The 13,858-nt window shown below is 46.9% G+C and overlaps 2 protein-coding genes across 5 annotated transcripts in view; one reads left to right on the top strand and one right to left on the bottom strand.

The window, feature by feature from the left end:
- The window catches only part of LOC142256647 (synaptogyrin-4-like), a 59,439-nt gene extending 45,956 nt beyond the window's left edge, over positions 1-13,483 (bottom strand). Inside the window, exons 1-2 of one of the 4 annotated variants that reach the window (XM_075328451.1) lie at positions 13,395-13,483; positions 1,895-2,015 (exon numbers count right to left, since the gene is read on the bottom strand). In XM_075328451.1, the coding sequence (XP_075184566.1) occupies positions 1,895-2,002 (108 nt within the window). In that variant the 5' untranslated portion in view covers positions 2,003-2,015; positions 13,395-13,483. The other 3 variants (XM_075328450.1, XM_075328452.1, XM_075328453.1) reach the window with 3 other exon arrangements.
- TMEM143 (transmembrane protein 143) overlaps positions 13,458-13,858 on the top strand; it is a 38,457-nt gene continuing 38,056 nt past the window's right edge. The window contains exon 1 of the mRNA XM_075328449.1: positions 13,458-13,536. The gene's annotated coding sequence lies outside the window, so the exon portion shown is untranslated. The remainder of the gene's footprint in view (positions 13,537-13,858) is intronic.

The raw sequence follows: 13,858 nt of genomic DNA on the forward strand, positions 1-13,858 counted from the left end.
ATAATTTTAATATCTTTAAAAAAACATTTTTTGAAGATTTTTTTAGAAAATCTTTTTTTTCGCCTGCATCTTGAAAGTCAAGAAGAGAACACTCCACCAGGGGGAGACAACAGTTCACGAAAGACATGACCCACAGGAAAGACAAAAGAGAATCGTAACACTGAGCAACTCACTTTAATTGGACTGGGAGCTGACAAGAAAACTAACTGGCTGGTGAATGTGCAAAAATGTGGCAAAGGACAAATACAGTGTGCTACATCTGCATGTTATCACACTCAGCCACCTTGATAGCCAGCCAGATAGCATGCCAGTGAGCAAGCTAACTATTAGGTAGCCAGCCAGCTAGCCACTCTCCAATCCAACCAGCCAGATAGCTAACAAATTAGCCAGCAAGATAACCAGCCAACAAGCTATCCAGTTAGCCAGCTAGCCATCCATCCAACCAGTGAGCCAGCCATCCAGGTAGTCAGACAGACAGACAGCTAGGCATCCAGCCAGCCAGCTAGCTAGCCAGTGTACCAGTCAGCAAGCCATTTAGCAAGCCAGCTCTCTAAGTAGCCAGCCAGATAACTAGTTACTCAGCCAGCTACGTTGCCAGACAGACAGCTAGCCAATGAGCCAGTTAGCTAGCCAGCAAGTCAGTTAGCCAGTTAGTTAGCTAGCCAGCCAGCCAGCCAGCATGTCAGCCAGCTAGCTAGCCAGACAGACAACCAGCTAACTGGCACAGCTACTACAAAGCAGCCAGATTTATAGGCAGAAGCCTCATTGTGAGGTCAGGGGGCATTGTGACACAACAGTGTACCGAGCAACATGTGGCCGCACTGGTGACACGCTAGTGTTACGAGATGCCAGGTGGATTCGCATTGTGACATGCCAGTGTTTCATGGTAGCCATGGCGAACATTGTGACACAGTAGTGTTATCCACATTGTGACGTACCATTTTTTTGTGAGAGGCATGCCACATTGGTGACACGTTAGAGTTCCATGATGCCATGTGGATCCGCATTGTGACATGCAGTGTTCCATCTACAGACACTGACTGACAATACAAAATAAAATAATAATAATTTTATTTGAGCTTTATTTTTTTTTCAAATCTTTTTTTCACACGCATCTTGAAGGTCGAGTAGAGAGCACTCCACCAGAGGGAGATAGCAGGTCACAAAAGACATTACCCAAAGGAAAGACAAAAGTGAGAGAGTGAGTGACTCATTTTAACCCTCTTCACAATGAAGGATGTATCAGTACGTCCTATTTGTTGGGTGCTTCCTCACCCAGAGCGTATCGGTATGTCCTGGTGATCACGGGGGCACAGCACTCTGTGTCCCCGCGATCACTGCCGTGGACTCGGCTTAACCTACCTGGTACTCTCAAGTTTGAAACTTATCTCCTATCTGTTGAATAGGAGATAACTTTCCAACCATTATGCTCCTAAGGCCTGGGGCTCTGAAGATCCCAATGTAAATGGACCAGATGTCAATCATAAGCACCACAACTCCATTCTCTGTTAATGGAAGTGCCAGAGATTGCTAGTGCAGCGCTCCACTGGTTTTCGGCACTCTCATTGGAATGAATAGAGCAGCAGTCCGCATGATCAACGATTGCTCCGTTTCATTCTCATAATCACTGGGGGCCACAGCAGTCGACCTCCCAATAATCGGAAAGTTATTCCCTATCGTATGCAATTTCCCTCATACTAAATACTGAAAAAAACAAAGTGTTTTGAAAATGTTGTTTCCAGTTTTTTATCAATCACGTCTATCCATCCTGTGATTTCCATAATTCAGTGACTTTTCCTTCTTTCTACAGGTGTGTAAAAAAGAAATAAGCCATAAATTACAAGAAATAAATACATTCTAGGTCATGAAAATAAATAAAATCTGAATTTCTTACCCCACTGACCATCCTTGAAATTGTGTGAGCACTTAACAAAAACCTAACTAATGGCTTCTTCAGGTAATGTCTGAGGAAAGTGCGAACCTCCATTATCCTGGCATCCATCTCGTACTAAATTCTGTGAAAAGAAATAAATAAATAAATAAATAAATAAAATATCTTAAGGAGCAAATAATAAGGTGGTTCTTAACTATCTTCCATTGGATTTTATGCTGCCTCAGATGGGGGACCTGTCTGATCACCTTTTAACTTTTATTAATATTAGCACAATTCTCAGCTCTCCTGTTACAAAACATGTCATTGTGATTAACCCTCCGTCAGGAACAACTGATCTGACAGGCGCAGCTTCTGTAGCTCCATGTAGTTAGTGAATGCATTGTTCCCAATCTCTTTATTGTGCCACTACCCTGGTATTGCGCCAATAAATATATGAATACATTGAATAATGGGTATAAAAAAAAAAAATCTTGCCAATGAGCCATATCTTTGTGCTCAGACACTGACTGATCAGTGGAGCATGTCCAAGAAAAGTATGGCTCACATATGAGAATAATCCTGTCTGGACACATGCACAGATGGATTAAAATGACAAGGGGCATACACCCTAATGCGGGCGTCACACGGGACAATAAATCGTGCGATCGCATAAGCGATCACACCCGCCCCCGTCGTTTGTGCGTCACGGGCAATTAGTTGCCAGTGGCGCACAAAGTCGTTAATCCCCTGTCACACGTACTTACCTCCCGGGCGACGTCGCTGTGGGCGGCGAACATCCTCTTCCTGAAGGAGGAGTGACGTTCGGCGTCACAGTGACGTCACACGGCAGCCGGCCAATAGAAGCGGAGGGGCGGAGATGAGCGGGACATAACATCCCGCCCACCTCCTTCCTTCCGCATTGCCGGTGGGACGCAGGTAAAATGTGTTCGTCGCTCCCGGGGTGTCACACGAAGCGATGTGTGCTGCCACGGGAACGATAAACAACCGGAGCACAGAATGAGGAACGACATTATGAAAATGAACGACGTGTCAACGAGCAAAGATAAGGTGAGCATTTTTGCTCGTTCACAGTCGTTCGGAGGTGTCACACGGTACGATATCTCTGACGATGCCGGATGTGCGTCATGGAATCCGTGACCCCGACGACATATCGCCAGATATATCGTACCGTGTGACGCCCGCATAAGGGTCCCAAGAACAAAAGGTACTTTGTGAAATGATATGACTTCTGATCTGCGAATGTTGCAATTGCACTAATTAGTATTAATATTTACTGGATATATTTTCTGATGTGCACCATGAGGGTATATATATATTATTGTCGTGGACTTAGACCTAAAGGGTGCTTTACACGCTGCGACATCGCTAACGAGATATCGTCGGGGTCACGGTGTTTGTGACGCACAGCGTCGTTAGCGAGATTGCAGCGTGTGACACCTATGAGCGACCTTAAACGATCACAAAAGAGTTAAAAATCGTTGGTCTGCGACACGTCGTTCATTTACCATCGTTGAGCTGTGCATGCCCAGGGAGGCAGCAAGGACGGAGGACTCGGCCAGTCATGGGGTTTGCAGAAAGGCAGCAGTGATCGCTGGCTGAGTTCTGCGTTTGTGCTGCCTCCCTGGGCATGTGCAGCTCAGCGATGACAATACACAAATCATCAATGCATGGCCAGGAGGCAGAGATTTGCAAAGAGCTGGCGGTGATTCCGCTTGTGCAAATCATGTGTAATCCAACGGAAACAGGGGTGGAGAGAAAGCTCACCATTAGTTCTGCAGACCCACAGGTGCGTGGATGTGACTGGCTACCACAAGTCAATAGAATAAAAGAAAGGTCCAGCACCAAAATTTTCCATAATTTTTTTTGTCTTCTTTATTGTGAATCACATACATGATAAAATCAAATATATCCCATTATATGGACCAAATAAGGCCCCCTCCTTACGCGTTTCAGAGATGACTCCTTACTCATAGTCTTGAGCAAGGAGCAAGCACCCCGAAACACCATGTCTGCAAATTGGGATTCTGATCTGGCTTATATATCCTAGGTCATATTGCAAAGGATTGTTAAAAATCCACTTGTGACTTTTAGGATCGCTACTTCCAATAGGTGGCCTTGCGCTAGAGTTTGTCTCCTTTACTGGAGAGACAATTTGAATATTTCCCAGAGGGGCGTGGCAGCTATAAGTCCCCTTACTTGGCAGCCAGACTGGCTTGCAAAGTCTCCTTAAGGAGAATAGTGTTCCCCCGTGGTCCCCACATAGCTTTCTCATGAGCCAGATCAGACACCCCATACTTTGCACTGACTCGGGGCAAGCACCCCGAAACACCATGTCTGCAAATTGGGATTCTGATCTGGCATATATCCTGAGTCATATTGCAAAGGATTGTTAAAAATCCACTTGTGACTTTTAGGATCACTACTTCCAATAGGTCGCGCTGCGCTAGAGTTTGTCTCCTTTACTGGAGAGACAATTTGAGCAAATCATGTCACTTACACCCACAGGTACGCAATAATATATTTAGAGGGAGAATTTAGGGAAGACCTTTCACCCATAACTAGATCCATTGAAGAAAAAAAGGATTATCAGATGGAGTTTTGCACAAACTTCACCTACTGTCAAGGCGACGGGTGCTGTTCAGATTGCAGATTCTGACACTCCGCCCGATGGTTTCTCTGGGGAGCATACACCCACCGTCACTGCATGGCTAGGAGGCAGAATGTTTCATGCATGCTCAAGATTTGCAAGGAGCTGGCTGTGACGTTGCTCTTGCAAAATTATATCACAGACATCCACCAGGGACATAATGATTTGTGGAACGATTAGTCCAGACAAAACAATGCCCCCATAACCAGTCATCCTCTAATTAGCACATCATAAGCTCAACTGATTTTATATAGTTTCAAAAATCTATAAACCACAAAAGCAAGATAGTTAAGAAGTATATAGAGGGCTGAATTAAAATATGGTGGGGATTTGGGTACCTGGGGAAGCAGACAGGTTCCCTTTAACTGTTAAATGATGGTTACAGTCATAAGAATTTTCTCCTGCTTCAAAAAAATCCCGATCACATCATATTTTTTTATGGATTGGGAAAAACATGCCCGATCTTTACAGACAGGTCAGGAATTCCAGAACGATGGGCAACACTTCTCTCCTACATCTGTCATTGTAGATGACTGGCAGCAGCAGTGATGTTGTCATCGATACGTGCAGTGATTGGTGCAGCGGTCGTGCACCATCTCGGTTGGAAAAGGCAGGGGACTCGGATGGCAGACGAATGAGCCATGGGGGATCTTAGTTTTACATAACTCTGGGGCACTTAACAAAAAAAAAGTGCATGGCCAACCCCATAGAGCATCTCCTCACCCTGCAGTGGCCATTGGGGACGTTTCCCCCATAGTCATCCTCACATTTGTCAGCACCGTGTATATAGTGTACTAGCTGTACTACCCGCCTTTGCCCCGGGTTAATAACTGCTGTTAACAAAATAGAATGTATTAACAAAAATGCACACAAAAACCACAAAACAAATAGATAGAAATGTAATTATTAAAAGGCAAAAACTAAGCGAATAGAAGCATTTCACAACATATATTTCATCACCACAGATATTCCACACAGATTTAACTAAATTGGCCAAGTAATGTGTTCCGTCTGTCTCTTTCCAGGTCTGTCTCTTTCACCGTCTGTATCTTTCCCCGTCTGTCTCTTTCCCCGTCTGTCTCTTTCCCCGTCTGCCTGTCTCTTTTTTTGTCTGTCTCTATCTCTCTGTTTCTTTTCCCATCTGTCTCTTTCTAGGTCTGTCTCTTTCCCCGTCTGTCTCCCTGTCTCTTTGTCTGTGTCTTTTCCTGTCTGTCTCTTTCCCTGTCTGCCTGTCTCTGTCTGTCTCTTTCCTTGTCTGTCTCTATTTCTCTGTCTCTTTCCCCGTCTGTCTCTATCAAGGTCTGTGTCTTTCCCCATCTATCTTTGTCTGTCTCTCTGGCTGTCTCCTCCTTGCCTGTCTGCCTGTCTCTGTCCCTGTCTGCATGTCTGTCTGTCTCTTTCCCCATCTGTCTCTTTTCCCATCTGTCTCTTTCCCCGTCTGTCTCTTTCCAGGTCTGTCTCTTTCCAGGTCTGTCTCTGTCTGTCTCTTTCCAGGTCTGTCTCTGTCTCTTTCCCCGTCTGTCTCTGTCTGTCTCTTTCACCGTCTGTCTCTATCTCTCTGTCTCTTTCCCAGTCTGTCTCTCTGTCTGTCTCTGTCTGTCTCTCTCTATCCGTCTCCCCACTGACATCTTATTACCTCATATATAAGCTTCTTATAATATGAATGTCTTTTGTTCCTATAGCAACCACTCACAGCTCCTACTAATAACCTGTAGTTCCAGGCTCCATTTACTTTAATGGAGCCATTTTTTTTGGGGAGTAAATGTAAAGCGCAGGGTTAAATTTTCCTGTCAAAACATAGTCTACGACGTTCCCTGGGTCACATGAGGTGTCTGTGCAAAATTTCATGATTGTAAATGCGGTTACACTTTTCGTTTCACTTTTTCCCCATTATGTAGATAGGGGCAAAATTGATTGGTAAATTGGAACACGCAGGGTTAAAATTTCGCCTCACAACACAGCCTATGATGCTCTCGGGGTCCAGACGTGTGAGTGTGCAAAATTTTGTGGCTGTAGCTGCGACGGTGCAGATGCCAAACCCGGACACACATACACACATTCAGCTTTATATATTAGATTTTGCCGTTAGCAACCAGAGCTGTGGAAAACAACAGGGGTAATGGTGTACATAAAACTGCCCCATAGGGTTATATCATGACAGGACACTAAGGCGGGCTTTGCACGTTGCGACATCGCAAGCCGATGCTGCGATGTCGCACGCGATAGTCCCCGCCCCCATCGCAGGTACAATATCTTGTGAAAGCTGGCGTAGCAAAAAATATCGCTACGCCAGCTTCACATGCACTCACCTGCCCTGCGACCATCGCTCTGGCCGGCGACCCGCCTCCTTATTAAGGGGGCGGGTCGTGCGGCGTCACTGCGACGTCACACGGCAGGCGGCCAATCGGAGCGAAGGGGCGGAGATGAGTGGGATGTAAACATCCCGCCCACCTCCTTCCTTCCGCATATTCTACGGAAGCCGCGGTGACGCCGGTAGGAGATGTTCCTCGCTCCTGCGGCTTCACACACAGCGATGTGTGCTGCCGCAGGAGCGAGGAACAACATCGGACCGTCGCATCAGCATAATTATGGATTATGCCGACGCTGCACCGATGATACGATTACGACGCTTTTGCGCTTGTTAATCATATCATCGAGCCTTTACACACTACGATGTCACATGTGATGCCGGAAGTACGTCATTTTCAATTTGACCCCACCGACATCGCACCTGCGATGTCGTAGTGTGCAAAGCCCGCATTCCTAAGGCTACTTTCACACATCAGTTTTTGCAATCAGGCATAATCCGGTTTGTGCCTGATGCAATGGATCCGTCTCCGATTGTGTAAAAACTGATACGACGGATCCGGTAAAAAAACGGATGCGGGTTTTTTTTATGCTGAGAGAGAGAGAAACCCCATCATCACCGCACAAACACCGGCACTATCGACCCCATCATCACCGCACAAACACCGGCACTATCGCCCCCATCATCACCACACAAACACCGGCACTATCGCCCCCATCATCACCGCACAAACACTGGCACTATTGCCCCCATCATCACCGCACATGCAGGCACCACCGCACGCATCATCACCGCACACACAGGCACTACCACACGCATCATCACCGCACACGTAGGCACTATCGCACGCATCATCACAGCACACGCAAGCACTACCGCACGCATCATCACCGCACACGCAGGCACTACCGCAGGCATCATCACCGCACACGCAGGCACTACCGCACGCATCATCACCGCACACGCAGGCACTACCGCACGCATCATCACCGCACACGCCCCGGCACTACCGCACGCATCATCACCGCACACGCCCCGGCACTACCGCACGCATCATCACCGCCAGGGCCGGACTGGCCATAGGGCAATTCTGGCAAATGCCAGAATGGCTGGTCCCTGTAGTGGGCTAGTCCCTGTAGTGGGCTGCTCACTCTATAGTCACCGCCACTCTCCTCAGCAGTCTGCACACCGGGCAACATTAATTTGCCTTGCGCGCAGTAGCATCACTGAAAGCAGCAGGAGGCAGCGTGCTGTGCTGTGACGCCCTGGACCTGCTGTTTAGTGAGATCCTGTGCCCAGTGTACTGCTGAGGAAAGCGCCGGTGACCGCAGCTCCCTCCTTCCTGTTCAAATGTGTTTGCATCTCTCAGACCCAAATACATTTGATCAGTGACAGCGCGGGCCTGGGGCTTCGACGTGCAACAACGTGATGAGATCAGCACCTTGCTGACATCATCACACTGCTGCGGGCGCTGCTGAAACACGTTGGACAGTTGTAAGAGCTCCGTGGAGGAGCCGTAGATGGAATGTGTACTCACTATGGGTGAGTGAGGAGAGGATTAGGGCACATAACGGGGGAACATTTGTGAAAGGGACACAGGTTTGCGAGAGATGGGGGAAGGGGAGTACTTTATCGAGAGGGGCAGTATGTGTGAGGGGGGGTTATTTTACATAACGGCAGTGTGTGTGTGTATATATGGGGGGTATAATATTTTGGAAAGGCAGTGTGTGTATATATGGGGTGTAAAAAATTGTTTAAAAGAACCGAAGTCCTCAGTGGTTGATACCTTTTAATGGCTAACTGAAAAGATGGTAATAATAGCAAGCTTTCGAGACTACTCAGGTCTCTTCATCAGGCATGGTATAACACAAAATCTGAAGACTCACATATTTATACACAACAGGACATAGAATAGTGCAGTAAAGAAAAAAAAACAAAAAAAAAAACAAGTTACATGAAACAGAACTATCACTATAGAACTGCACTATTCTATGTCCTGTTGTGTATAAATATGTGACTCTTCAGATTTTGTGTTATACCATGCCTGATGAAGAGACCTGAGTAGTCTCGAAAGCTTGCTATTATTACCATCTTTTCAGTTAGCCATTAAAAGGTATCAACCACTGAGGACTTCGGTTCTTTTAAACAATTTTTTATCTATACTGGCTAACACGGTACAAAGATATATTTTACCTGTATCTATATGGGGTGTATAATATTTTGGAGAGGAGCAGTGTGTGTGTAGGGGGATATAATATTTAAAGGAGGGGCAGTGTGTGTGTAGGGGAGTATAATATTTGGTGAGGAGCAGTGTGTGTGGGGGTATAATATTTCGGAGAGGTGCAATGTGTTTGTGGGAGGAGATATTTTGTGAAGGAAGCACAGCAAGTTTTTATTTAGTAGCACAGCATGGGAGATATTTATATTTTTGGGGCAGTATACTGATACTTTTATTTTTAAATGCACTGTCAGGAAGTGCTGCTGAAGAACAAAGAGGGAGGTCTTCAGAGACTAGCTGTGGGCATGAAATCTCATCATGGTGTCTGTATTACGTGCAGACAAAAGGGACGGGAACAACTCATTCATGTTCTAGTGCTGGCTCTGGTGCTGCATTCATGTGCTAATGGGGATTCTGGCACTGCATTCATGTTCTGGTGGTGGTTCTGGTGCTGTATTCATGTGCTGATGATGATTCTGGTGTGGCATTCATATACTGATTGTGGCACTGGTGCTGTATTCATGTGCTGACGGTGGCTCTGGTGATGCATTCATGTGCTGCTGATGGTTCTGGTGCGGCATACATGTACTGATGGTGGTTCTGAACATGAAAATCCAAAACAAGTTTCATGGCTATGTCAAAAAAAGCTTAAAAATAATCAAAACAAAGTTTTGACATTATGAGGATTTGGCAAGATTCTGCTCAGTTTCTGCTCCAAAAACAGTGTAAATTAACATGTTTACACATTTTTTTAAGCAGAATGTCTCCAAATCCTCCTCAAATATTTGGTTCTAGTGATGCCTTCATGTGAGTAGCTCTTACATGACGCTGACTGCTCACATCCTCTTGATGTTTGATGCGTCCTTTTGTTATAAAAAATACAAACTGGTGTCGCGCCTGGAGTCTATAAGCAGCGCTGTAGCCAATCAGTTACTTGCGGAGCTCCATGATTGGTTGCAGCGCTGTCATTGTGATGTGACACCAGCGCTGCAGACAATAACAGACCCTGGGGAGAGTGAATAAAACAAATAAATAATGCATGAAATGGGTTTTCAAAACTGGAAAATCTAAGGGTATGTGTACACAAGGTATTTTAAACTCAAGCAACACCGCTAAGTTTTTTAAGTAGATGTTGAAAACTGTGGCGTTTTTTTTCCTGACCCATCTTCTGTGTAGTTTTATAGTCGTTTCCTGGGTATTTTTTCTATGGTCTTGACCATCTTTGGCTTTTTTAGTGTTTTCCTATTGTTTTTGTCACTTTTTTTCTGTGCTTTTAAGAAAAAGTGATGGTAAAGCACAATAAAAGACATCCGGGCATCTTCCGACCCTTTCCATTGATCTGCAGTGTAAAGTACAGAGCGTCTGCTGGGTGGAAAACACCAGAAAAATGAACTGGTCACTTCTTTTAACCACTTGGTGGTTTTTGTGGTTTTAGAAACCTGAAGTGGTTAAAAGATGCTCAAAAGCCTGAACCTGCGCACGTAAGGCTACTTTCACACTTGCGTTGGACGGCTTCCATTGCTATCCGCAGCCTTGAGGAATTACAGTAACCGTTGCAGGAAACTGTTATATTCCTCATAGACTTCTATTAGCTACGGATAGCAACGGATGGTCTTGCGTTGCATCCGCTGCACGACGCAGCGTCGTTATTTTGACGCCGGAGGGAACGCAGCATGTAGCGTTTTTTGAGCAGCGCAATCTGTAGAATTTTGCTGCACATGCTCACTCTGTCTCCCTGCACCGGTAAACATCGGGTTACTAAGCAATGTGCTTTGCCTAGTTACCCGATATTTACCCTGGCTACAGGTGCAAGGAGCCAGCGCTAAGCGGTGTACGCTGGTAACCAAGATAAATATCGGGTAACCAAGCAAAGTGCTTTGCCTAGTTACCCGATATTTATCCTGGTTATGTGTGCAGGGAGCCCGACACTTCCCCGCTTGGCTCCGCCCCCTACCGCACTTCACTCCACATATACACACACACACACACACACACACTCACTTGTCCCCAGCCTTGCATTCCTCGCTGCACTGACGTCCTCAGAGCCATGGTCCCGCTCGGCTCCACCCACCCCGAACTCCGGCCCCGCACTTATTCTCGGTGGCCGAATGATCAGCTGATCACCCAGCGACCGGCTGCTGTGAGTGATCAGCTGATCACCCGGCGACCGGCTGCTGTGAGTGATCAGCTGATCACCCGGCGACCGGCTGCTGTGAGTGATCAGCTGATCGTTCACAATAGTCTGCCGCCGGTAAAACGAAAGAAAAAAAAAAAAGATTGCATTGTTTTGTACGATCCGTTGCATCCGTTGTGCCACTAAATGCAACACATCCGTTGCATTCGTCACACAACGCAATGCTACGGATGCTGTTCAACGCAAGTGTGAAAGTAGCCTAATAGATGCAGATGGTCACTCATTGTGTGTATTTTTCATAGTGGTTTCCATGGTGGGATCTGCCCCCAAAAATGTCATTGCACATTCCCTAAGTGGCATGCACCCAACATTAGCATCAGTGACAACTACAGCTTCCCTGATCACCTCTCTGTAGAATAGGTCATCAATATTAGCTCAGGGGGATCTGATTTTGCACTGCCCATCAGTTATATGATGAGGCCTTAGAATTATATGTAGAGCTCAGCATCCTCTTCTTTAACTAAGGGACCCAGTTCTATAGGGAAAATAGCAGCTTCACCAGGTCCGGCAACTTAAGAGCAATAAATAGGCCTGAGCTGTAATACTGGACGCAGCCGTGACTACATGTTACATGGTTGTGTTACAAACCTACAAGTGCACAAAGATATTACACATTCACCAAGTGACAAGTGTGCCTGTGTACCCCCAAATGCCAGGGCTGAATTTTAGTCCCAGTCCAGTCCAGTCCCGGCCCTGATCACCGCAAACGCCCCGCCACTACCGCACGCATCATCACCGCACAAGCCCCGGCATTACCTCAGTGACATCCTCGGTGACAGCGCAATTCACTTCAGTTGCTGCGTGGAGCTGATAGAGATCGGCGGTGTTCTAGTGCCGCTCCTGTCAGCTTCATGTAGCAGAGCTGAAAGTGTCGCGGGACCTCTGTGGATTACGTTGGACCTGGAGGGGTATTTGGGGATTTTAATGAAATGGTGAAAGAGGGAGTTTTTTTGTCTTTTATTCCAAATAAAGTATTTTTTCGGGTGTATTTGTTTATTAACTTTCACTTACAGGTTAATCATAGGGGGTGTCTCATAGATGCCTGCCATGATTAACCCCTTATTACCCCCCGATTGCCACTGCACCAGGGCAATTTGGGATGAGTCGGGTAGAGTCCTGGGACTGTCACATCTAATGGATGCGGCAATTAAGGGAGGCTGCTGGCTGATATTGTTAGGCTCGGGGGCTCCCCGTAACGTGGGGCTCCCCATCCTGAGAATACCAGCCTTCAGCTGTGTGGCTTTATCTTGGCTGGTATCAAAATTGGGGGGACCGCACGCTGTTTTTTTTTAATTATTTATTTATTTTACTGCACGATATAGAAACGCCCGCCGGCGGCTGAGTTGGTTGCAGTGAAACAGCTATCACTCAGCGTGGGGGCGTGTCTGACTGCAACCAATCATGGGCGCCGGTGGGTGGGGAAAGCAGTGAATACAAGATTGAATAATGAGCGGCCGGCATTTTCAAATCAGAAGTCGCCGCAGTGTGACAGCTGTGCAGCGCAGCGCCCGTGATCAATGAGAGTGAGTGTGTGAGTCAGTGAGAGTGTAAGTGATTGATTTTCTAACAAGCAATGAATTTATATCACTTCTGGGCATGCTCAGAAAAACCGAATCCGGTACATGCTTCCGGCGTTTGATGCATGCCACCGGATTCGGCGTGCATAGACTTTTATTGTGCACCATGCCGCACAGCGCCGCATGCAGTGCTATGCAGTTTTTTGCCGCTCGCAAAAAACGTTCCTCTCTGCGTCCTGTGAGGCCGCCGGAGTGACGATTTTTGCAGCAACTGGCAAAATCTGGATCAAATGCGAGCACATGCAGCACCATCTGGCGCTAGTAAAAGTCTGAGGGAAAAATGCACACCCGGCGGCAAAAAAAAACGGATGCGTTTTTCCCACAAACAGCCGGATTGTGCCGCACAGCAAAAACCTGATGTGTGAAAGCAGCCTAACAGATTATATGTATAGTGAATTTGTAGGGTCACACTTTCTACAGGTTTCACCTCCGAGGCCGCAGTCCCTGTATCTCAGAGCCTCCTATATAACCGTCTCCATGACAGACAACCACACATCTGTCACTGAACAAACACTTATCCCTCCTCACAACAGAGATAAACAGGAAAACCACACACGTCGCACGCGTCTTCAACTGGAAAGTGTGCGCATGCGCAGTCCTCTCCTTATACGTCGCATGACGTCGAGCATGAGGCGGAAGTGTGGCAGGCTGTCACTGCGCATGCCCGGGATCTCAATGTCAGCTCTGCACGCACAGAGGTTAGCGCTCAGTGTATAACGCAGGCGGGGAGGGGGGGCGGCCGTCTCCATGACAACTGATAGCCGCTGCTATATAACCGGCTGTGTGTGTATGAGGTGTGAGAGCAAGGCAGGGTCGTGCCCACCTCGCCTGTCACCGGGGCTATCACAGCTGCCCGGCAGAGAACACTAATAAACCCGCTGCTTTGTTTCGGGGGGGACATCTTAAGGGGGACGATTACTTACGAGACATAGGTGGCAGGTGTGAATGTGCACTAGTGATGGAGGTGGGCGCTGTGCATTGTACCATTGTGTCGTCTGGTTCTGATCCTATTCTGGGATT

This window comes from Anomaloglossus baeobatrachus, chromosome 11, assembly GCF_048569485.1.
Source record: "Anomaloglossus baeobatrachus isolate aAnoBae1 chromosome 11, aAnoBae1.hap1, whole genome shotgun sequence".
Lineage (NCBI taxonomy): Eukaryota > Metazoa > Chordata > Amphibia > Anura > Aromobatidae > Anomaloglossus > Anomaloglossus baeobatrachus.